Source organism: Phlebotomus papatasi, chromosome 1 (genome assembly GCF_024763615.1).
Source record: "Phlebotomus papatasi isolate M1 chromosome 1, Ppap_2.1, whole genome shotgun sequence".
Lineage (NCBI taxonomy): Eukaryota > Metazoa > Arthropoda > Insecta > Diptera > Psychodidae > Phlebotomus > Phlebotomus papatasi.
The window spans coordinates 83,822,255-83,848,208 of NC_077222.1; the positions used below are offsets into that span (position 1 = coordinate 83,822,255).

The following is a 25,954-nucleotide window of genomic DNA, read 5'->3' on the forward strand; positions in this document are numbered from 1 at the left end:
CAAGTTAGTGAAACAACAAGATAAGTTGTTTTGCAAATTTCAAAACTATTTATCTGTCTGTTTCACTCACTCTCACTCTATAATTCCAAGCAAATATTTAAAAGGGAATATTCGAAAACGAGTAATCTTCGCTCTTATCCAAAAGAACGTTGACTGAATCAAGTAATTCATTACGCATTTGAGAAAAATATTTCGCGTGTAGATCGTTAGTGCTGCAGATGTTCGCGATAGGATTTATGAATGGAAGTGTTTGATGGCTAACGTATTTATCTTGCGGACTTCCCATTTGGTTATCTTGATGCCTAATGGTTTCCCTAATCAGCGTGACATATTTAGCATACAAAATATTTCACAATTAAATAAGAAAAAAATTGAATCATGATAATCTTTTATAAAAAAAATACTCAGGATTTTATACATGCAGTCCTGCAATTTTGCAAAAATTTTGAAAGTGTCCTTAACACCAAAAGTGTTCTTATTATAAACATTCCCTAGACTTGTATCCTGCTTTATATATAAATTATTTTTCTTTCTATTTCTCTTTCTTGTTTTTTATTTTTATTTTCTTACAAAATATTGCACTTAGTATGTAATGCTTTAATGTTTTTTTTTTTTTACCCTTACTATGGTGATGAAACTGAATGATCATTTGTATTATACCTTAAGAATTGGAGAACTTGAGATATTAGGTGCACATAAAATGACTAACAATTTTTCCTTATCTATCCTAATGCGAATTTTCCACCAAATAAAGTGCATCTACATTTTTTTTCTTGTTCATCATACAAAATGGGAAAATAAAAGAATGATTACAGAAAGAGAATTTCAAGACAGTATGTTCACTTTTTGTTTTATCTTTTTGACTATACAAATAAAATTATATTAATTAAAATTAGATAATAAAAATTATTTAATAATTATAGAGTATAATAAAAGATTAAAAAGATTTTTTTATCGTATTTTTCTTCCCGTTATTTGTTATCTTCTTATCTACAATTCACAGCTGCAATGATCATTTTCTTGCAAAAACAAAAAATCATTTTTATTTGTTTTTCTTTTTTTTAAATTTCTTTTTCCTCTCTACATTTTCACCCTATCCAACTACAATGACGTTCAATATGTGGTAAAATCATAGTTAAAATTTCTATAGCAAATTGTCCTCTCCTTTCTCGCAATAATATCCCTTATAATAAATACAATAAGCACTTTGTTTCATTTTTTTTTTCTTCATTCCTCTTGTCGTTGTGTTTATTTCCCTGGAGGAGACATTCTCATCCTTTCTTGCATCATTAACTAATAAAAATAGGTGCATTTCTCTACGGTCCATCGACTGCTGTATAATTCCCACTTTACTTTTCTCAAACACACACTAAACATATTCAATAACTCTTGGAGAATCCTTCTCTGGGCATTTAGAAAAGACCAAAAAAAAACATTCAAATTATCCCAGAGTTGCATCTTCTACATATGAATTGTTGCAGCTGTATAACGAGCTTCTCCCCGTCTCCATGACCACTGACTCGGACGGTACTGAAAGACACAAGATAAAAGAGACACAAAAAGACACCACAATTAGTCTCACAAGAGAAGGTCATCGTCAGCATTACTCGCAAATTGCTAAGGAAGGTCAGGGTAAAAACAACAACAGCAACATCAAAAAAAAAAAAGAAAATGATTGCGAATAAAAGAGATTCAATTGAAAAGTGATCGAATAACCTTGTATCCTCTTAGCTGCATTTGGTTGGAGGAAAAGAAGACACAAAAGAAGAAGAGAAAAAAGTAGATCAGACATTACTGGGTCACATAATATTATAAATATTATATTGTTGGAACATCATTTTTATGAAAAATTTATGATGACTCGGAAAATGCTTTTGAGATACTTTGTTTTCTTCCTGTTTTTTTTTTCTTACACACTTTGTTGTTATTTTGATTGCTCCAGGCGACAAATGAAAGTGAAAGAATCACTCGCTTTTCCTCCCCATATCACAATATGTTTATATTTCAGCGGTATTTCTATAAGCACAATAAACATATCTTCTTGTCTGCCCACTTCCCACACAATCCATTTGATATGCCGTTTTTAATGCAATACTTTGCAAAATGCATAAATTAAAATTCTCCGCATATAATATTGAAATGCTTTTAAAGTTTCTTAAAAATGTTTATCTCTAATTACGAATATATTAAATGATTTTAATGATTTATTGTGATGGCGTACAAACAACATTAAACCTTTATCCCATATTGATGTCGTAAAAATTAAAATATAATGAGCCCAGATAAGCCTATGTTTGCTGAGATTCTTTACAAGAAACCCAGCGGTAGGGTAAAGTGATACAAGTTGGACAATTCGCCGGTACAAGTTGGACAGGGATTTTTTCTTGATAAATACAGTACTAATTTTTTTTAAGTACAAGGAACCAAATTATAAAAATAAAGCATTAAAAATATACAAATAAAAATGAAGTACTAAATTTATCAAGACAAAAAGCCCTGTCCAAATTGCACCATTGTCCAACTTGTACCACTTTACCCTACTTATAATTTGATTTCATTATAATTTTCAAATTTCACTCAACGTTAAAAGTTCTGGAATTTAACGTCGGACTACTAAAAAAAAAGTATTTTAATTGAAAATGCAAAAATAACCATTTTGTGGCTATTTTTACCACTTATCGCCACCCTTATTACCACTTTTCGCCATTTACTTGCAAAGATCCAAACTCGATTACTACAACAACAAAAAAGTGATGGCAAAGCATTCCAGGCTTTGCGAAATGCTCGTACTCGTGACTTAGACGATATACCTTAACCCTTTACGAACGAGAGGGTCAAAAATCGGGGGTCAGAAAAAATCACTTTTTCTGACTTTTTAGAGCAATACATAACTTTAGATAAAAATTACGCGATCCAGTACCTGTTTTTGAAAGATCTTAAGACACCCAATATTAAAGTCGACTGTCGTGTATTGAAATTAGCAAAGTGACGGTAACTGCTATTGTACTAAAATATCTAGCCCCGGCGAATTGTTTTTTTATATGGACCTGTTTGAAGCCAACTCACAAATTGATCAGAAACTCAGCTTACACTTCTCAGAGCAAGAACGCATTTAGACGGATATAATAGTATATTTATCCCTCTTTACAAGGCTGAGAGTCTTGTATGCAAGGCTCACCTCAATTTTCACATATATCGTGTAACGGTCACGATTGCGGAAAAATTCCCATATGTACTTTTATGTGAAAATAAGAAATTGGCTTCAACTTTGAAAGCCACTTGCCGGGGACTAGTAAAATATGTACTAAGTTTATAATTATTGTACATAGAGGGAGTTAGTGTTTAGTGAAAGAATGAGAAGGTTACTTGTAGCTGAACCCTCGGAGAGACAACATCACAAGAAAGTAAGTCCATAAATAAAGTATAATATCCTTCCCCTGAAGCAACCCCCTGGCAAATTGCCTGAAATTTGAAGTCACTTTCTCATACTTCGATTTAAATTTATATGGGATTTTTTTTGCACTCGCTACCGTTACACTAAATAACAAAAAAGTGAGAAGTTTTTCCGTATTATAAAATACCTTTCTGTATGGATGGATAAATATACTAAATTTTTATTTAAATAAATTTTTTCCTCGGAGCACTGTGAGCTGAATCCGAGATCAATTTACGAATTGGCTTCAAATGGCTCCATAATCAAAAGGCCAACTTGCCAAGGGGTTGCCCTGAAGTGAGTGTTTGTTACTATCGGCTGAGAAATCCACCCGACCACCACGGACTTATCACCGACCTGGATTCTACTTTAGGGAGGTCTGCTCCTGCGATATCCACTGTAAAATTTTGGGTAGCAGAATGTAAGCGTGGTTGAAAGAGCTTGAATGATGGTCAAAGCACTGGTCGCCCTAAAGAGGCGTCCTCACCGGAAAATGTGACGAAAATCCAAAAATTAACGATTGAATAATCGTTAATTGAAAGTGCGTGAGCTGGCTGACATGTCAGGCCTGTCAAAAAGTGCCGTAAGAAAAAGCTTTGTGCAAGATGGGTGCTGCGTTTACTCACACAGGAGCAAAAACACTTCCCTTGTCGCGACCCAGCGAGCACCAAATGCTAAACGATTTCAATTAAGCCGAAAATATTTGTATTTTCAGTTGATTTCTGCTAACCGTTAAACGAAACTCGCCAGGCACTGCCATTTTCATATATTTGGTTAGCACTTTTTGTTCGAGAACTGCTGAACAGTCAGCATATTTTTTCTGACCAACTCAGCAAAATTATACTGAGAACGCTACCTTTTCCAGCTAATTGTGCTCGCTCTGGGGTTGGCCAAAATCAAGGAATTGAAGTTCGAACGCCCCCTACTCTTCAGATTTGGCCCCAACGGACTATTTCCTGTTCCCAAACATGAAAAAATGGCTAGGTGGACAGAGATTTTCTAACAATACTGAGGTCGAGCTTGCGATTGACGCGGATTTCGACGACCTGTACGGAACCTACTATAAGATGGGTATAGAGGCTATCCAGCATCGCTGGGAAAAGTGTGTCGACTTACAAGGAGACTATGTTGAGAAATAAAAAAGTAAACCACACGATCCCTAAGAAAGACTCTGGAAACACAATTTAGTTGAGTGAGTGAAAAATTGTCCAAAAATGACCTTTAAAAAATGTTAAAAAGAAATTCGTTGCAAATAAAAAAATTTAATGCCCTTCCAGCCACTGAAGAAGATGCCCATCAGGATCGAAAGCTCTGGGCAAAACCAAAAAAGTGTTTTCATCTTAGGGTGACTAACATTTTCACTGGCAATTGCCAAAATATCCCTCTAAATAAGTAAAGTTCATAATATTTGTTGTTTTCCCTCCGAGGCCAGGGGCTTCTGGGACAGCCCTAGTACCGTTGGAGATTTCGGTGGTGTAATAGGCAAGACCGTTGGCTCTTGGGCGAATCGATCCCCGGCTTGATTCATAGGTATTGTGAGTTCGAATCCCGCCCGGTACAAAGATCTGATTGTCTAGAAAAAGAATTTTCACTATGATATAACGTAATAAAAATACACCGCCTCTGCCCCAAAACCTCTACTTCTCTACCTAACGCCTCTACTCTACACATTGGGAGCAATTTTCGTCAAAAATTGTTTTTCAGAAGGAAATAGTCTACATTTTTTTGTAAGTGAAAACGTCAAAATTCTGTCAAAAACGCAATTTTTGATGAAAATTGCTCCCAATGTGTAGAGTCCTTAAGAGGTTATGGGTAAAAGTAGTGCTCGTGAGAGAAGCAGGCGAGTGTCATAGGGTGTGTAATTTTACGACAAATGGAACTTAGCATGATCTGACCATGATAGGATCATGTTGAAAATGATTCCAACGTTTTTTTTAACCTGTACCGTAAATGGAATGATTTCTCCGCGGAGAAAAAGAGGGCTTACAGGAAAGTTAGCAGATCTTTTAGAGATAACAGGAGCTTATGATATTTAAGGATTTAAGAGGAAGTCGAATACTGGACAACCAGTACTCAATTTTAGATAAATTCTCATTCATCAGATCGAATACTAATACCTTTCCAGTGACATTTGCCCTTGAAAACCCTTTATTGGGAATAATTCAAAGGCATTTTTGGATACGGACAAAAATGGAAACAATCGCTCGGTGCGTTTTCAAACAATCCTAAAAAACATACTTTTTAAGGGGTTGGGGAGAAGGGTAGAAATTAAGGAAATGGAAACAGTTCTCATGTCGTTTTAAGGGAGGCTCCCCCGAAGAATCCCTGTTGCTTTGCCTAATCATTTGGGCTCTAGAGCTGACGACAGCCGAACAGCATGAAGTTATTTCTCAGAAATCTCCTGAAACGCGAAGATATGTTGACAAAAGTAGTCCCGAGTCAAAATATCGAAGATTTATATGCATAACCGCTTTCTCTGTGCTGTTCGAGCTGTAAAAGGGATGGATCCGAAGTCATCTACTTCAACGCACTCTACCCCATCCAACTTTATTGAAAATCATAAGGCGATATCTTTTACCGTTCTCTCTTCAAAAGCGGTTGTAAAACGAAGAAATGAACGGACACGAAAATTAATTTTAAACCGATATATTCATAATTCACGAATGTCAAAATGTGATAACGCTTTTCTCATCCTGATATTTAAAAAAAAACTTTAAGTAAATTTAAGTTGAAATTAAGTAATAGATTAGAATACGGAAGACCTATTAATTTTGGTATTTTCCAATTTCGTCTAATACCACTTTATTACCCCATTTAAAAAATAAATAAATAAACGCATACGCACTATTTTTCTCCACTTTTGTCACTCGCCCCAAACGTTAAAGCATTCTATGGAAATTTCTACAAAAAAAAAACACTCGAACATTGACCCGGAAAATACTCCAGCAGACGATTATTACTAATTCAACAAGTAAAATCAATTATAAAAACACATTTACAGAACAAAATAACATTTTCCGAGTCATCCACAGCTGAAAAAATAGTTATTTGAATAATTTCTCACCTGTATTAAAAATTGTCCACTCTTGGTATGTGGATTGCGATAGGCATAGAACACCCAAAGGACTCCGGACAGAATGAGGACTACTGGAATAAGGAACCCTAAAACAGTTCCAACGCCAGCACTATGTCCTGTCCCACTATCTGCCGAATCTCTCGTTATAAGTTGTTTGGATACCATATCACTACCACTTCGGGATACATCTCGACTTTCATCGCTACCCATTGGATTCCCTCTATGTTCTTCTTCTGTATCCCTAGCACCCGAATCTGAATGCCACGATTTTTCACCACCTTCGCTACTATCACTTCCACTTCCGGCATTATTGCCCTTCTCCCCAATCGCTGGACACTTGAATTGATCCACAATTTGCACTTTTTCACATCCCTTTTGCACCCAATCGTGTCGCTGACGATCCGTGCCCGTCGAGCACCGGTTGACAGTTGGACACCAATAGCACTGAAAAGAAGAATATGTCTTAAGAATTTGTATGCAAAAGACCTCTAATCTATTGGCTAGATGCATAAAAAATTGTTCTCTCTTTTAACCCTTTAACGACCAGACACTTTTTACGGATTGAAAATCAGCAATAAAAATTAAACTAAGAAACATAATCAATGATAAGTCTTACATCTAACCTTGGAAAGTCCAACAGTGTCTGATTCGGTGTATTTTGTGCTTCTATGGACGATAGGGACAAAAATAGTCCAAAAATTTAAACAATTTTTCTGACAATACCAATGAATAATATTTTTCGCTTTAATGAAAAATATTACGTATGAGTATTGTAGTTTTTATTATCAAAAGGGTTTTGCTTAAAAAAATTGGGAGTATAAAAAATAAATAAAATCAATTATGAATTTGAGAATTTAAAAATTCGCCATTTTTGAGCTTAAATATTTACTACATAGCAAATAGCTTGAGACTTGCAAAAAAATTCTAGATTCCTTCAACCTTCTACTTTACAATTATGTACACACATAAGAAAAAAATAACTTTAGGTAGTCAGAAAAATTATTTTCTTTATGGGACATCGGTGTTCCAATCGTCCTTAAAGGGTTAACAGTATTCTTGGAATATATCAAAATCAAATTTTATCTTTTATGAATCTGAATATTAGGATATTATTGTCGACGAATGAGAAGGGGTTCCCTACAAATCCTAAGATACTAGGGGAAGTGTGCCAAATTTCGGCCAGCTTCTAATTTCGGCCACTTTGAATGTAATTTCGGCCATGGAAATAAATAAATTAAAATTATGTATGTTATCTTCAAATAATCAATGAATTCATTCTGCTTTTAACTCTTTCCGGACCACAACATATCCAGCGAACGAATTTCAGTAAAACTCACTTTAGTGTAAGTCTTAGTGGTCAAATATCATACTTTTGTAGAGAAAGATTTTTTTCCGCCTCTGGGAAATTGGAAAACTCATGGGTACTCTCGTCCTCAAAAGAACGAAAAGGAGACAAACTTCAATTTTCCCAAAGTCAATATTATCGATTTTGTGAATTATTTTTGCATGTCAAATGACTCCTTTACAATGTTAATTACTAAAACAAGGAGAATTATTGACCAGTATCTTGTGGAATGTCCAGGAAGTGGTCAAGAAGACACCAAATTCCTGCTTGCCAACAGATTCCTCAAAATATTTCACACAATAACACTTTAACCCTTTAACGACGAGACAGTTTTCGTAGACCGAAAATCAGTAATAAAAATGAATCCAATGAACAAAATCAGTAAAAGGTCTTATATCTGTCCTTCCAAAAGCCAACAGAGTCTGATTTGGTCTATTTTTTGTCTCTATGAACGATAGGGACAAAAATAGCCTAAAAATTTATGTAATTTTTCTGACAATACTAATGAATGATAATTTTCAATCTAATTAAAAATAATGTTTCAGTATTATAGTTTCTTTTCCCAAAACGGTTTTGCTTAAAAAAAATTGGAAGTATAAAAAATATTTAAAATTATTTTTCATTATAAGAATTTAAAAATTCGTCATTTTTGAGCTTAAAAATTTACTATATAGCAAATAGTTGGAGATTTCCAAGAAATATCCTAGATTCCTTCAACCTTCTACTTTGTAATTACGTACACACATAAGGAAAAGGTAACTTTATGTAGTCAGGAAAAATTATTTTCTTTATGGGACACCGGTGTTCCAATCGTCCTTAATAGATTGTTAGTTATCATACTTATTGGTCCCGAGAGGTTTTTCCTTATTCTGGTCTAGAAATATCAAAAAAGTCAGGATATCTGCAAGTAAGCAGAAAATCGAAAATTCAAAATTTTTGACTAAAAATATCTAAGCTCAGGAGTTAATTAGGATCGTGCAAAAAATATCCTAGATTTGAACATCCTTATAGTTTGTAATTATCCAAAAGAATCGGATTTTTATCGATTCTAGATAGTCTAAAAAAAAATGGTTGTTTCCATGTGTACCCAGAGTCCCAAAGGAGACGAAAGAGTTAAATATTTATTCCTTTTGTGATGTATTAACGCAAATACCGTTAAATTTTAGGTATAATCTGAATTTAAATTGCGTTATAAAAACTCAGGGTGGAAAGAGTCTTACAAAAAATGTGACAGATCGATTGTATTTCTAGCAGTCCTACGATTTGTCGTGAAGTGCAAAAGGTTTTCCTTCGGTGTTTTTCATGAAAATTGATTAATTTTCATTAAAGATTGTTTCTGTTTATGTTAATAGTGAATCAATCTTAAAATTTCGGGTGATATTTCCCAGCTCGATCCTGTATTTCGCGTAAAAAAGTATATACTTTGTGAGCGTCTCTCCGGTGAGGTAGTGTTGCCTATTCCGGCAACATCTTTTGATTTCCTAAATTTCTTATTCATTTTATGTTTTCTTTTTCAATTTCTGAAAAGGCCTTGGAAGAGTTCAGGAAGGTCAAATTGCTACGAGAATCTGCGTGTAAATTTGAGATGCTACTCTTCAGGTCTTCAGGGCAAATTACACGGAAGATCTCAGGGCTTGTGGGTCATATAAATGTATTAAACTAAATATTAAACTCGTTCCGTTTGACGTTTTAAAATTTTCTATCCGTTGCGTCACAAAAGGTGGTCAGAAAAAAGGTGGCCGGTATTTCACTCAAAGTGGCCGGAATACTACCCAAAGCAATGTCCATATTTTTATTAATTTTTCAATATTTTAGGAAGTGATTTAAAGTAAACAAAGATGATAAACTATTTTCCAAGGTTCCACACTACCTTCCCGAAAAAGATGTAACAAAAAATATCAATATGAATTAAAAATATTGCATTTCAAACTTAGGACTTCGGTGCTTATATGCACCTGTGCCGAAATTTGGCACACTTACCCTATCTGGGAAATATGCAGCCGGGGGTGAATAAGGCTCTCTACACACTAGAGAAATTTATGTCCATATTGAAGCAAATTCCCTACACTTGTGCAGGAAAAACTCTTCAATATGGACATAAATTTCTCTAGTGTGTATAGGCCATAAGTGTGGTCAGCGAGTGTACCGTGAGTGGCAGATCGGCAGATCGCGCGACCAGTCTCCAAGATCGTGCTGATCGCACTCAAAGTGCACTTTGTGTGGCAGACTTATTTACCCCCTGTTTGCAGCACATTTTCAAATAGCCAAATATTTTAAGACGGTTTTTTTTTCTAGTACAGGAACGGGATTATAGGTCTTAATCCTAGTCGTAATTTAATTTTGTTTGTAAACTTTAAAACTCGTTTTTTTTTCTACCAAAATCTCTGTTCTTATTAATGATTTCCTGAGCAAACACTCATGCTTTTCATTGATTCTGAGTATAATCAAAATAAACCGAAATGAAAAGTAACTTATCGTCTGATTAGTTTTATAAATGTTGCTTTCTTCTGAATTGTTTTTCTTGAGTTTTTTTGTATTATCATTCTACACAACCAAGAAATCACTGTTGATTGTGCATGTTGAGAGTGTTAAAGGCCTCGGTAATGACCTACGTTTTTTTGTGTTTTCTCGCTAAATCATATCAGACGAAGCGATACATAAACCCATCTGATGAAATATTATCAAGTTGTTTGTGGTTCATGTCTGTTTATAGCTGAAAATGTTTTATTTATTTTGAAGAGCATTCTTGGTATTTTTATTAATGTTAATTAACAAAATGAAAATTGATAGATGTGTATGCGCAGAAATCTATTTATGGACAATATCAGATTTCTATTCGGTCTTTTATTTATTTGTTTTTTTATTATCTACTGCATCATGAGGCAGTAGTAGTTTTCTTTTTCAAGAAAACTTTCGTGATATCTTTTGTAAAGGAAAAAATGTCAAGCAATATTTTTCCCAAAGAGAACATTTTTCTGATAAAATCGTCCACAGAAATAGGGTAAGTGTACCAAATTTCGGCATAGTTGCATGTAAGCGTCAAAGTCTCAAGTTTGAAATGTTATATTTTAAATTCAAATTGATTTTTTTTATTCTTTCTGCTTAAAGAGTGTTGCTTGGGAACTTGTAGACAGTTTATCGTCTTTATTTTATCTAAAATCATTCTTAATGCATTTTAAAATGAATAAAAATGTAGACATTGATTTGGAGGCCTATTTCGGCCACCTTCATTCTCATAGTTCCTTGTCCTTCGAGATTTCTTCCAATATCTTTTTCACGTCATCTCGTTTGACGAAGCTACATTTTTTGTTATTCTTTTGCATTGTATAATCTCTAGAGTATGTAAAATCTAAAAGTTCATGGAAATTCGAGGAACAAAAAAAGGTGGCCGAAATTGCAAGCTGGCCGGAATTTGGCACACTTACCCTAGTATTTTTTTTATTTACAAATTAATCTTCTCTCATTCATAAAAAAGACGGTTGAATGTCCAAATAAATTAATTAACTCACCTTGAATGAACTCAATTTTGTCAAGCACGAAACACAATCAGTGTATGAGAGACAAGTTGGTTGTGCACTGAGAAAGATAACCGTGCCATTCTTGATATCATCGCTCGCAAAACTCACTCGATGATACTCATAAATTGTCTTTCTCCTCGCAACTGCAACACACCACCAAACGCAAACAAGAGAATTAGGCAAGAGATAGTAAACAAAAAAAAGAACTAACTGAAAATAAAAGAAAACACTTACAGAATATTGTCTTGTCGCTGATGTATGCGTCTGAGAGGCCCACTTTGACGGGATGCTTTTCATCTCGGATCGCTTCAATTGGCATCGGTACTGAATAATATGCAAACACAATGTCTCCAGTCTTATGGAGTGAGGCACTGAAGGTGAATGGCATCTCTGTTGGATGATCCTGAAGATATATATTTTCCCAAAGCACAGTAAATGCCGTTCCTAAAAATCCCCGCAAAAAAAATAAATCAAATACCCAGAAATTCCTGTATTTCAGCAAAAAAGGGAGAAACTTTAAAACTTTGCATGGCTGCAATTTAAAACTTGTAACAAATAATTGAATTTATATTCCTGGAAAAGTCTCTAAGACTCTCATGACACCATTCCGCGCAAATTGACGACAAGAGTAAACAACATACTTTTTTCTACCACACGCAACTGTCGGAGGGGAGATAATGCAATATTTACTAAAAGATAATCTCACCGTTATCCAAATACTTCACGAACGACTTATCCGACATGCGGGAATCAAAGTTAGCCATCAATGGTGCAATATACTGAGTAGCTGCTAACCAAGAATGAACATATTCTCCAGTGTAGAGAAATCCTCCAGTTGCAATTGTGATATTTCTCAGTGGATTTCCATAGAAGGGAAAGTCAAACTTCAGCTGAACCGTCTGAAATTATGAAAAAAAAATTATTGCAATGATAAAATCCTTCACATAATGTTGCTATCGATTAAACTCCTCTAAAATTATTCAGCAATCCTAAAATAATCATAAAAGAAAAACTTTAAGCCTTGAACCAGTTTTATTTCAGGACAGTGAAAAACTACTTCAACAAATCCATCACATGAAAGTGCAATTTCACCGGAAATATCAATATTTTTCCAGTTTCAGATAGACACAAACATTTTTATTAAGTAAAAAGTATAATAAATAAAATAGGGTTTATTGTACCATTTATGGCAAAGACCTAGTGGAAGAGAAGAGTGGGATATTTCCACAGAATTTAAGATTTTTCACGGTAGTTTTACAGAATAAACTGAATAAATACTTAATAAACTGGGATAGATCCATTCTCCTTCTACCGTTTCCACTAAAATCATCAATTTTAAACAAGGGGTGAATAAGTGGCTCTCAGAATGAACCGAGACATCGACAGATCGACACAATTTGACCAGAGATCGACAGATCGGCACAATTTGGCCAGAGACCAGCAGATCGGCACACCATCCGTATGAAATCGGCAGATTGAAACGAGATCGGCGGGGATCTCAGTGGCGCAATAGGAAAGACCGAAAAAATCGTTGGCTCTTGGACGGTGAGGTCTCTAGCTCACAGCTGTGAGATCTCGAGTCCCGCCCGGTGCAAGCAACTGAATGTCTAGAAGAAAGACATTTTCACATTTGATAAAAAAAAATGCAGTTTCTCGGGTTTCGCGATGCAGAAATTGAATTTCTCGGGTTTCGTGATGCAAAGAGTGGGTTTCTCGAGTTTCGCGATGCAATTTTTGGGTTTCTCGGGTTTCGCGATGTAATTTTTGGGTTTCTCGGGTTTCGCGATGCAATTTTTGGGTTTCTCGGTTTTCGCGATGCAATTTTTGGGTTTCTTGGGGTTCGCAATGCAAAAAGTGGGTTTCTCAGGCTTTATAAAACTTTATAAAATGCACCGCCTGTGCCCAAAAAAACATAAAGAGCACGGAAGAAGCATGCACTACGGAGAAGGCGTTCTTGGGTGATATACGATCAGCAGATTCTCTCAACACGTGGCACATTGTAATGATTACATTGTATAGCAAAAAAGATGTCTCGATACGATTAATAATAACGAGATCGGCAGATTGGCATCATTTTTGAAAGAGATCGACAGATCGGCACTCGAGTGAGTCATGAGCGGCACAATTATCTAACCCTTAATTTTGAATTTCTTTAAACACGTAACGGTTTCTGGTCTCGCGGGTTTCGCGATGCAATTTTTGGGTTTCTCGGGTTGCGCGATGCAAAAAGTGGGTTTCTCGGGTTTCGCGATGCAATTTTTGGGTTTCTCGGGTTTCGCGATGCAATTTTTGGGTTTCTCGGGTTTCGCGATGCAATTTTTGGGTTTCTCGGTTTTCGCGATGCAATTTTTGGGTATCTCGGGGTTCGCAATGCAAAAAGTGGGTTTCTCAGGCTTCGCGATGCAGAAATTGGGTTTCTTGCGTTTCGCGATGCAGAAATTGGGTTTCGTGATGCAAAGAGTGGGTTTCTCGGGTTTCGCGATGCAATTTTTGGGTTTCTCGGATTTCACGATGCACAGAGTGGGTTTCTCTAGATTCGCGAATTGTTTCTCGGACAAAACAAGGGTTTCTCAATATGAGTTACCCCGTGATTCTCCGCCATTTCAGGAAGATGTTCTGGTTCGATCCCAAGGCGATCCAAGGCAAGATCCTAAAATTGATTCAGTCACCTTGTCCACCTGCCTCGAGATCGAGGTCTCCTCAATAATAATAATAATGCACAATAAAATACAGGGACAAAAATTGTCCCTGTATGCGGAATCCGACCTAAGCTGTTTAAGTTTAAAGGTCACACTTTGAAAAGCTACAATAGTTTAAGTTTTTAGACCGCGGGCTAAGAACTCCAAGGTTAGTATCCCACGCCTGTTGATTCTCCACCACTTCAGGAAGTTGTTCAAAGTCGATCCTGTGACTACTCAAGGCGAGATCCTGAATTTGTTTCAGCCACCTTGTCTTGTAGTTTCTTACTGCTAGAACTCCACGGAGAGAGCAGTATATAGAATCCCTTTATTTTTTGACCCACCCAAATTTCTAATTTCCATCCCCCGGAGCCTACTTTTGTCAACAAATCTTCACGTTTCAAACGATATCTGAGAAATGTCACGCTATTTGTCCGTCTGTCCGACCGACCGTCGCCAGCTCTAGAGGCCAAGCGGTTATATATAGAGACTTGGGACCTTCGAGGGACCCCCCATAAGTCGACCCAAGGATCGTTAACATGCCCCCTCATTTGCCCCCCCCCAGCCCTCCCCTTGCCCTCCAAAACTAGGTTTTTTGGGGATTGCTCAAAACGCGTCGTGCGATTCTTTTCATTTTTAGATATGTTTAGAGATTACCCAAGCGGACATTTTTTCCATATACGAAAATGCCGTTGAATCATTCCTAATAACGGTTTTTTTAAGGTCAAAGGTTAAATAGAGACTAGAGAGCGCATTTATCAAACGAATGGGGTCACGCTTGAGCTCGTAGGAAGTCTTGGAATTGCCTATAAAAATGAACCGGTTCCAATCGCTTTTGAACCGGTAATATACCAGTTCATAGCCGATAACTAATTTTTATCCGAAAATCAATTCTATTCCGTTTAAAACAATTTTGAAGAATCTTATAAATGATTTTTGAATCGGTTCAAATCGGTTAAGAACTGAGGTATAGCATCTTAAGTCACGAGTTCGAGCATTTCGCAAAGCCTGGGACGTTTTGTCACCCCTTTTTTTTATTATTTTAGAAATGGGAGTACATATTCAGCGTGAGATTTGTATTAAATCTGAAGCCTCTATTAGATTTCAAAAATTTTTAAGATCTTCTACACTGAGAAAAAAAGAGGGTGCTATTAACGTTTTTTCCTCGTAACTTTAACACTTTTTAGGTGTAAAAATATATCAACATTTTTTAATGTTAATTTTACACCTTTTTAAGGGTAAAATTAACATGAAAAAGGGTAACTTTAACCCCCAATACACCTAAAAAGGGTAATATTTACACAGATTTTGGATCAATACTGCAGGGTAAAATTAACATTTCCCGAATGTTATTTTAACTTTTTCGGTTTTCTCTTATGGCCTCTACACATTGGGAAAATTTTTTGATAAAAATTGCTTTTTTGAAGGAAATTCCCTGCAGCGTTGTAGGGGCAAACGTCAAATTTCTGTCAAAAACGCAATTTTTGACGAAAATTGCTCCCAATGTGTAGACGCCTTTAGTGTAGGAAGTTTCTACTTCCTCAAAAAATTGCTGAGAACTTATGAAACACTTCTTGTGATTGGCTTTCTTAAAAGTTAAACTTTTTTTTTACTTTGTTAACAATTCAAATTCGAATTCAGTTTTTAGAATTGCTAAAAAATCTTTATTTTAGAAATAAAATTGTATAATAGAAAAGCTATCACTCACCATGGCTCTTCTGTGAGACTTTGAAAGGAGTGTGCTGACTGTTAGATTTCCAAATGTTGCCATAATTTTATTAGCCATATCAGGATCTTCAATTACTGTACTGTTGTAGTAAACATGATATTCCTCCTTGAATTGCGTAATATTGTGTTCCAAGAGAGTCTTATTCATGTCTACATCGAATTTGTCAATATTGTCCACAGTAATATCATCTTCTCCACTTATCTCAGAACCTAAGAATTTATTCAAGCTCTGATTGCCAGAAGCATTTGAATCCTGAGGTGTGTTGATGTTGATGGGATCGGAAACTTTTGTTGGAAGTGGTGTGGTAGGATACACTGGATTCGGTTTTAAGAAAAAAAATCATTTAAAATGCTTCAAAAATTAAAATGCATTTAGGTATTTTAGTATTCTACCTTTCCTCTGACCAGTTCCATTGACACCTAAAAGTTGTTGACTGGAATCCTTGAGAACAGGATCCACAGTTACAGTGGCCTCAGTGGAGCTGGAATTGGTAGTTTCTGTACTTGTGGCATTTATTGCGGTGGTTTTCGTTGTAGCCGTTTCAGCTGACGTAGTCTTTTGGTCTGGCGTTGCTTGTCTCTTAATTCGCTCAACCATCACATTATCATCACTCAGATAGGGTAAAAACGACTCACTCGCCTCATACTTGTGATAAATAGAAAGATCTACACAAGAAAGAGAGACAGAGAAGAAAATCAATTTTTTCTCTCTTATTGCCTTTTTCTTTTAACTCCATATTCTATTTCATCACCCCATACAACCTTTGGGTGTCAAAGACCCAAACTTTTACTTCTCTAATGTGTCACACCGGCAAAAATTGAAACCAGACACATACACATATTTTCTCCATCACCTCTATTGTTTTTCCTCCCGCAACATAATAGTTGAAAAAAAAACAACAAATCAAACGAAAGATCAGTGCTGTGACTAAATAGAAAGTCACACTGGAAAGCGTCTCTAATGCCCTGGAATTTCCCTCATTCATTCCGGGAATTGATTTTCATTGTCAGGTGAAAAGTTCTCACACAGGGTCCACCGAAAAAAAACATATCCATTTGAAAATTTACTATCACTATAGTCCCAAAGACACTTAATTCAAATAACAAAAAAAAAACACAACAGATCATCCTAAACAAGATGTAACATTTTCTAGTACAAAATTCAATTTCATGCCACATAATTGATGATGAAAGACATCAAATACAATAGATTGTCACATTGTTATAAATCATTGGTGTATTGAAAGAGAGCAAAAACACACGTCAATTTCAATCAATGGTCAATTGGAAGAGGAAGCCACACTTTATGCCTTCAAAATCACCCAATAAAATTGCCATTCAAATCGTGTCAAATAAAATAATTATAAATAGATAAAAATCAATGACCAAATAATAAATGAATATTGCAAAAGGTAAAAGACGACAAAGAGGATTAATTTGCGAATTCATTAATGTAATAAAAAAAAATGTTTTAAGCTATTAATGATATTCGCACTTTTATTCAGGCGCCGTCCATAGCACGTTCTTACAGAAATATTAAACCACTTTTTATTATGTTGTGCCTTGCCTTTTATACCTGACTCAATGTTATTATTGCTCGAACTTATAGACGAAGAATTTTATTAATTCTTCGATTTTGAAATTATATTGCGATTTTATTATGTGTTTTGTCACAAGAAAACGATTTTTCACCTTAAGGGTATAGTTCTTGAGAGCAACACATATCGTCGGCTCCAAAGAAGACTATTGTAAGTCTACTTACAGTAGTATAAAAAGATGGTATCATTGGTTGCAGAAAGCTTAGATCTACATCCCCACAAAATTTTATGTTAATTAAAATATTCCTGAAAAAGTTACAAGAAAAAAACTGAAAATCGGCGTGTCCAATTATCAAGTTTTTTTCATTAATTTTTGAAATAAATGGGATTTAACCACTATTCAATCGTAAACAATATTAAGATGTATCTTGACTAAAAGAATGGATATCCTCAGTTTTATTGTTTTAATTCTATGAACACTTTCTTAAAAATTGATAAAAAAATTGTATTTTTTGATTTCTCAGTTTTGCTCTTTGTATTTTATATCAGCGATATATAATCAAAACTTTTTTATCTCATTATAGCTAGCAGTACAATCTGGGAACATATTTTTATAAAAGTTTCAGAGATTATACGCTCTTGTTTTTTACTTAACCCTCTAACAGGTAAGACCGCCTCCAGGAGGTCTTTCTATAAATCGCATTTACTGCGATAATATAACTCATTCGAAGTTGAAATATCTACAGTGTCCTCAGTTATTAGTCTTACTAACTTATTTTCTAAAGCTGAACTCATTTTCACCTTTCGTTTGCGCACCATCTTCAGTTTTGTGTGACAGGTCAGAGAAAAACAACAAAATATCGTTCGCGACATTTTTCGTTTCCAAGTGCAAAAAAAAATTGTTTTAAAGTAATCTAACTGTAGTAAGAATCTTATTTCCTAAAAGATATGTTATTCTAGATTGTATATTTCAATTGATAAGTGTGAAAAAACTAAAAGTTAAGAAGAAAAAAAGGAAGGCCGCCTGTGGGCGGTCTTATCGGTTCGAGGGTAAAATTTTAAAAAATTACCGATTTTTTTATTTAACTGTTTTGCTTGTTTTGGTAAAATATATTATTTTGCAATATATTAATCATAGAAAACAATTGAGATTACACGAAGACTGTCTAGAATGAGTAAAATGGTCGATTTTTGCGAATTAAGTGAAATTGATAAAGAAGCAGACTTCAACAGTGATTACGAATTCCTTAATTCGTCCTTTAATGCCCCAGATCGTGAAATAAAACCAGAAGATTAGCAATGTACAGTAGACTCTCGCTTATCCGTGAGAGTGGGACCAAATGTCATACGGATTTTGAGAGTGATACCCATCAAATTGTATGAAATCCATCGATTTTTTTTGTTTACATTGAAAATTTATGGAGTGAATCCTGACCTGACTGAATCCGACAGTCTCTCTAAACATGCGTACTGTCCAAAAAACTTACAGTGAGTAAGAATTACAGTAGATAGAGCACATTTGCTTAACAAAAAAAACCCCAAAACGGGAACAATGTGTCATCAAAATTTTGAAAATTCAACTGTCTCACGGATTTTTTATGTCACCCGGAAAAAGAGTCCACGGATAAGCGAGAGTCTACTGTATTTCAAAAGATCTTCGAATTATACAAGAAAATGACGTTTTCATACCTAGCCTACGACCTATTAGTTTAAAATCAGTCTCATTGAAACACCTTGAGTTTCATTCACGTCTAAGTATAAAAATTAGAAACGTTTTTTCATAAAAATTATCATTTTTTAGATAATCATAGAACATTCATCCATTAAAAACGTTTAAAATTCATTTTTTTACTATTTGTTCACTATTTTTCAATAAAAAAATTTCAGTCTTTTTATGCCTTAAACCGATATGACCGCCTGGAGGCGGTCTTTACCTTTTCTCACCTGGCGCCCAAACGGAAAGAGATAATGAAGAATGGATGGTATTTTTGAGTTCAATGGACCATTAATTACCCTAGACAAAATTATTTAACTACTTTTTTTGGATATTAAAGAAAACACTGTTAGAGGGTTAACTCTTTCCGGACCGCAGCATATGCTGCAAGCCAATTTCACAATTTTTTAATCAAAAATATCTAAGCTCAGGAATTAATTGAGGTCCTACAAAAAATATCTTACATTTGGACATCCTTATAGTTTGTAATCATCCACAAGAATAGGATTTTTATCACTTCTAAATAATTAAAAAACATTGTTTTTCACAGAACATTCATATGCTGCTTTGGGTACTCTCGTCCCAAAAGAGACGAAAGAGTTAAGGTTTTAAATACCAAAACTACCCGCGGGGTTATTTTGGACACCTGAAAGAGGATGAATTTGGCGTTGATTTTCGACAATATTGTAAGTGGCGTGCATTTTTTTATTGTCAAAATGGAGAGTAATGCCCAGTTTCTTCTGAAAATCTACCTCTTGTGCAAACTTTACCAGTTGAGCAGTTGTTTACAGGAACAATTAAACCATCAATGTCTTGGGAATCAATAATTTGTTCTCCAGAGGATATTCGACCTTTGCTCAATCCCGTTAAAATCTATTTTCTCGAAAATTTCTCGAGCAATATCCTCTACAATTCTCACAAATTCTCCAGAAAGGGCAAGATGAGAGCTTTTTCAGAGAAATACGGAAAAAACAGGTAATATGCAGTTGTCGTAAAATCAAACAAGAATCCGTCAATGAGTTCAAAACTAAAAGTTGCAAGAAAATCTACTCGCGTGAGAAATTTGATGATCATGATTGCAATACTTAGAATTAAAAAAGCAAAGAAAGATAGATGGAAAATAAGAAGAAAATACTTTAAATAATTGATTGACAATAAATGACTCTACTGTACAAATTAAATTGATATTAATTTCTAAGTATGAAAAAAAAGATTAAACATTTTTATTTCTATTAGAAATATTTTTTATCCAGTACTTAAAATTAATAAACGTGCTCCAATAATGCAAATTATGCGAGAAAAAATGCGTCCCAAACATCCCCTTTTGCGTCCCATACTGCCCCACGTCGGGGAGGTTTGGGACAACGCGTCAACTTAAATGTCTTATCTTCTCCAAGAAAACTCAGTTTTTTCCAAGTTCTATCGAGTACGTTTTATAAAGTCAATACCCATATGTATTCTATAGGCCGCATAAAATCAAAATAGGGTCAAAGGAACACCTCTTCGACAGGGAACCCCTATTGGCACTTTTGTCAAAATTTGGAAATTTATTTAATGTATCTAATAAAAAGTAAAATATACCGTTTTCTCATTAAACTACGTTTTTCGATAAAGAAAAATGTTCAAATTTTGTATTCCAAATGGTACATAGTAGGGTGTCAGTAGCTTCTGATACGAGTTCTAAAAGTGTCAATAGGTGTTCCTTTCACCCTATAAATTATATTTTAATCAAAATATAAAGATTCCAAAGTTTAAGCAAATCGCAAAGTCTTCTCAACTTTGTCGTACCATTTAATGCTTGTCTGTGTTAAATTTGAAAATATTTATCATATAATTATATTTGTATCATCAGATGGTTCTCATTAATAAAACATTGTTCCAATTAGTGAGCATGGAATTACACGTCTTTGAAAGGGAAAGATGAGACTGAAATAGACAACGCAAAGTGCAGAAAAATTACAATATTGCTCTCCAGTTAATTAACCGCGTCACACTATATATTTTATTAAATAAAAATATAATCCACTACAATCTATTCACAAGTCACACAAAGAATCATTAACATTTTATATCTTTCTCAATTATTGGAGATGAAAGAAAATACAAGATGAGGTTTTCTTGATTATGGATTTTTCTCAGAAATTAACTGATAGTGAGATTGTTTATCTAATACTGGTTTCATTTTTCAACTTTCTTGCGTGATTTGCTCAAGTTCAGTCATTTAATCCGTAGAATAATTTCAATTGCCCACTTTTCCTCCTCATGAATTTTCAACGACTTTACTGCGGTATACTTTTCTCTGTAATACGAAAACTAAAAAATATGGAGAGCTTTAACGGAAATCTAAAGTATTTGTAGACTTGCAAAAAAAAATCTTATTGTGCTTAATGTTATTGTTGTCTCCAATAGAAACACATAGTTTCATTCGTCAATGAGCAATTAAACTAATTTAAATTTACTACCTAGAGAGTGAAGCTTTTAGTAACAATATTCTGTGTTGTTACACATAGTGAAGAAATGAAAACATTATTGTTACGACCTCTAAAAGCATTACATATTATTCTTTCGTTGTCAGCGGAATATTGTACAGAAATTGTCTTTATATACTTCTTGTCCCTCTTTTTTTTCGAGCCAGTGAAAATGTTTCCAGAATGAGAAACTTTTAATATATTACCATGATTTTTAATGAATTATGGCTATAATTCAATTTTTAGTATTTCACTCAATGAAACTCAATATTGTAATGCGATCAAGTGATACTTGTAAGTCACTATGTCGATCATTTAAACTTTTTTTCATGACCTAAATTAATCATGGACTTAATTTTTGCCAAAAGTGCGTATCAGCAAAAATTGGCCGTTCAAATTGTTTCATTGCAGCACTAATTTAATGGTTTTGTTGAGATGGGAATTTGCATATTTTTTATTGCTCTATTCTCAAAAACTCAATTTAACGCGACAGCTGAACCATCCAGTTTCTCACATTGATCAAAAATTGTTTGTTTTGAAGCAAATAAGCCTAAAATACCTCGTACACTAAGAAAAATGGAATTGTAAAATTGCTTGTGAATTTGTAAATTCATACTAGAAACTTACGAAATGTTCGTAAATTGTATGACCCACTAAAACGTTCGCAAAAGTTCGCACGTCTTTTCACAAACATTGTTCGTAACATGGTCACTGAGGAAACATTTTTTGTTCTTTTAAAAATTTTTCTTCTTAAATGTTCGTAAACACACAAAAAAGTGTACGAAAAATTTTGTTATTTGTTCGTAAAGTTTTTCCAGCCAACAAAAACTTGACATTTTTGTGCTAAATATGTGAATTGAATGACCAACACTGTCATGAACTTAAGCTTAATTAATTTTTACACAGTTATCTTCTTTTTTTTTAATTCCGATTTATAATTGACATTCAATTGTGTCTGTAATCCGTTTAAATATTTTTAAAAATTCTCGCCTGAGACTAGAACATCTTTGCGATAGTATCAGAATTTTTTTTAACTATATCCAGATAATAAATTTTATAAGATATATTACAATTATAATATTGATTATGATTTTGCTCTTTTGTAAAACTTTATGCGATTTTTTTCATTCTTAGATATATTTTGGTATAGAAGTTGCCTAGACAAACATTTCGGCCATAAGAAAAACTGAGGTAGCAGCAAACACGGGGTAGTTGTAAACACCAGAATTTTTTAATTAGATATTTGACTGCTGAGGACGTGACCTATATCAATTCATACTACTATAGGGATCCTCGTCCACCGAAGAAATGACTGACATAAGTCCGAATAGTGTAGACATAAATATCAGTGTATCGTTCCACTCCATGTTTACTACTCCTCCAGTCTCTCCTATACGAAAATTTCGTTGTATCATCCCTAATAATGGTTTTTCAAGGTCGAATGTTGAAAAAGCTCTAGAGATAGTATTTATCGACTGAATGGGATCATATTTTGGCTTGTTCGAAAGGTCTTTGACAAATCTAAAACAGTTCCAATAGGTAACACAGGCCTACAACACTTCTTTATAATTTTTTTCATTGTAGGTCTGTGTAATTAACCGGTTATAAACCGATAACAATTTTTATCTGAATTCAATTGAATTCCTAAGCCATTTTGGGCTATCTTTTCTGTAATGTTTAGATAAGTTCTAATCGATTGCAAACTGCTTATCTTAAAAAATTTAATGTATAGAAGACACATTGGGGGAGCCTCGAACACGTGAACTCAATACTTTTTCTCATGAATTGGACCTCTAGAAACTTTATTAATAGGGAGTAGTGTGATAGTACTTTCGACTTTTCTAGGGTTTCTGAGTTACGATTACGAGCATTACGTAAAGCTGAGTTGCTTTTCCACTCTTTGATGTCTTATACGAAAAATCCAGAGGTGCTTTAAAATAAAATTAATTTTTACATTGCGATTTTTACACTGTTTACTTTGTAAACAAATAAAAAAGTAAATCCGAGAAAGGTATATCAGATACGGGTACATTACCGAACACTTCAAGAGGAAGTAGGAAACTTCAAGATCTTTCAAACAAAATCCAAATTTAAACAAATAGGTTGCAAAATAGGCCCTCTGTGGGTAAACTTTGGCCTTCGAAAATTCGATATCGAAATATTTTTCGAAAATATTTGTGTAAGGACGAAATTCTCCTTGACTACCTCAAAAACATATTCTAGGAGCCGTTTTCGAAATAAACCAAAAAAACATGGGAGCCGAAGATCAGAAGTCGATATCTCTTACCGTTTGGCCTCTAGCCGTGTCACAAATTGAAAATAAGTATATTATATAAGTGCTCTGTCTTTGAGTTCGAGTAGTAGAAGATGGTAATATACATTTACATGGATTTCAAAGAAACTATCAAATTGAGATGCTCAGAGTGAAAGGGATCTATCGTATATGCCTATTCCTATTAAAATAGCCCACTATTGCTCTGAGTGACACAATTATAAAAAAATATTATCCAAATTTTTGACAGTGTAGTAAAAACAAGCATCAACGTAAATAAGTCTAGTATCTCTTCAATAGAGCTACAATAGTCAAAAGTGAGTTATATTGAAAAAACAGCAGATCTATAAGAATTTAATCCACTGTACTATGCTGTATACACCTAGGTATAACAGATAAAGTACTAATTTTTTAATCAATCTTAACGAATATCACATTATATTGAGATTTCAGGAAAACTAATACAAATCTATAAATATTTTCTGACATACCAACGCTTTAAAGCTTGCGCATTCCACCTGAGTTTGTGCAACTACAAAGAGTTAATTTAAATCTCTCAATATTTCAACCATACATTTTCCCACCATGTGAATTTGTATTGAAAAGAATTGGCTATTATATTCTACATTGGCAAAAAAAAATCATAAGTTTCCTGCTCATAAAAATATTCCTACTTTTTTTGGGGTATACTGAAAGCAAAATAAATGCATTTTGCGTGAAAGTAAAAATGGGGATGAAAGTAAATTCATTCGTAAGCGTGATTCAAACGGAAATTTCATCACGAATCATTAAAAGTTCACTTTAATAGCGTGTAAGTTTTTTTTTTAAATCTATTTTAGCTAATCTCCTGGATAAATTATGCGAAGAAATTAGTGTTTTAGGACAGTTCCATTATGAAGATTTATAGTTAATTTGATACTATTTAAACTGTGATTTTCCAGTCTGACTAAATCAAACAGAATGTGACGATTGAATGTGCTTTCATACTAGAGGACATTGAGTATGATAATGAGAATCACTTCTGGGAAATTGTGTAATGTGTGTAGACACTACAAGTAAAGATCACATTTGATGATCTCTCTGGCTTCACTGGACATAAAACAAACCAAAAGATCACCAGTTGGAACAAAAGCTGGAGTAGAGACATTTGTAAGAAATTTTTACGCATCTTTCTCCAACGATGATTCAACTTTATCAATTGATTCGAGAATCCAATCTCTCTCTCTCACTTACATGCAACACATTTTCTTTTCTCTGGACATATGTGGGCAGAGTGGATTGTCCTCAAAATTTGACCTATTAACCCCGCCAAAATTAATTTAATTGTTTTTACCACACACCACACTCTGCAAAATATCATACAATGTCTCAAACTCTCCTTGTCTAAATAGTGTCTCAAGGCATTTTCACACACATTTCTCTGCACTTTTCTCCACTATCACCAAATAGAATCAACTTAATAAAAATTATCGCAATATTATGGACAGGTTTATCAGAATAACGTAGTATATAACAACCCATATATAATACTTTATATTAGAAAAAAATGTAGATAATTATTCAAAGTGCTAAAAAGGCAATAAATAAATAATTGCTTTAGTCTAAAATTCCAGGAAAAAAATCTAAATGCCTAATCTAGTATATTCAATATTTATTTTTTAGATCATATTTTTCCGCGAGTGTCCTCAGTAAGGACAAGAAATGATAATTAACATTATTTTGCAAGTATTACTTTTTATTGGTATTAGACTTTATTCCTTCTAAGTTGCACGTAGAAGTTTTCTATGATTCTATTATATTTATCATCTGAACCTGTCCTTAAAAGCACAATGCTGTTTTACAAACCAAATCAATTAGCAAAAATTTTATATTAAAAAAAAAAAAAAAAAAACAAAAAAAGAAACAAACAAAAAAAGCAAAAAATTATATCTTTGAAGAGTAACTCAAATTGCCAAATATGATGCAATATCCTGTTGCTTTTTCTAAGAAATTTTACGTTGCTCGAACTCTAAAAAGATAGGAACATCACAGTTGTTCGAGTTTGCGATATCTAATTTAACCTTAAACCTCTTCCCTAGGAATTCGCACTGAGGCATAATTTTGTGAATTTTAGCTTCCAAAGTGCTAATTTTTTTGTCAATTTAATAACTTCACAGACTTAAAGTTTTATTAATGTTTGAGAAC

General features: G+C 34.0%; 1 protein-coding gene across 6 annotated transcripts in view; it reads right to left on the bottom strand.

Moving 5' to 3' along the window:
* Positions 1-581: 581 nt before the first annotated feature.
* The window catches only part of LOC129810459 (plexin domain-containing protein 1), a 32,231-nt gene continuing 6,858 nt past the window's right edge, over positions 582-25,954 (bottom strand). For 3 of the 6 annotated variants that reach the window (XM_055860999.1, XM_055861000.1, XM_055860996.1), the window contains 8 exons: positions 16,172-16,444; positions 15,759-16,093; positions 12,079-12,271; positions 11,607-11,816; positions 11,364-11,515; positions 6,498-6,953; positions 1,717-1,731; positions 582-1,530 (listed from right to left, as the gene is read on the bottom strand). In XM_055860999.1, coding sequence (XP_055716974.1) covers positions 1,462-1,530; positions 1,717-1,731; positions 6,498-6,953; positions 11,364-11,515; positions 11,607-11,816; positions 12,079-12,271; positions 15,759-16,093; positions 16,172-16,444 — 1,703 coding nt within the window. In that variant the 3' untranslated portion in view covers positions 582-1,461. The remainder of the gene's footprint in view (positions 1,531-1,716; positions 1,732-6,497; positions 6,954-11,363; positions 11,516-11,606; positions 11,817-12,078; positions 12,272-15,758; positions 16,094-16,171; positions 16,445-25,954) is intronic. The other 3 variants (XM_055861001.1, XM_055861002.1, XM_055860998.1) reach the window with 1 other exon arrangement.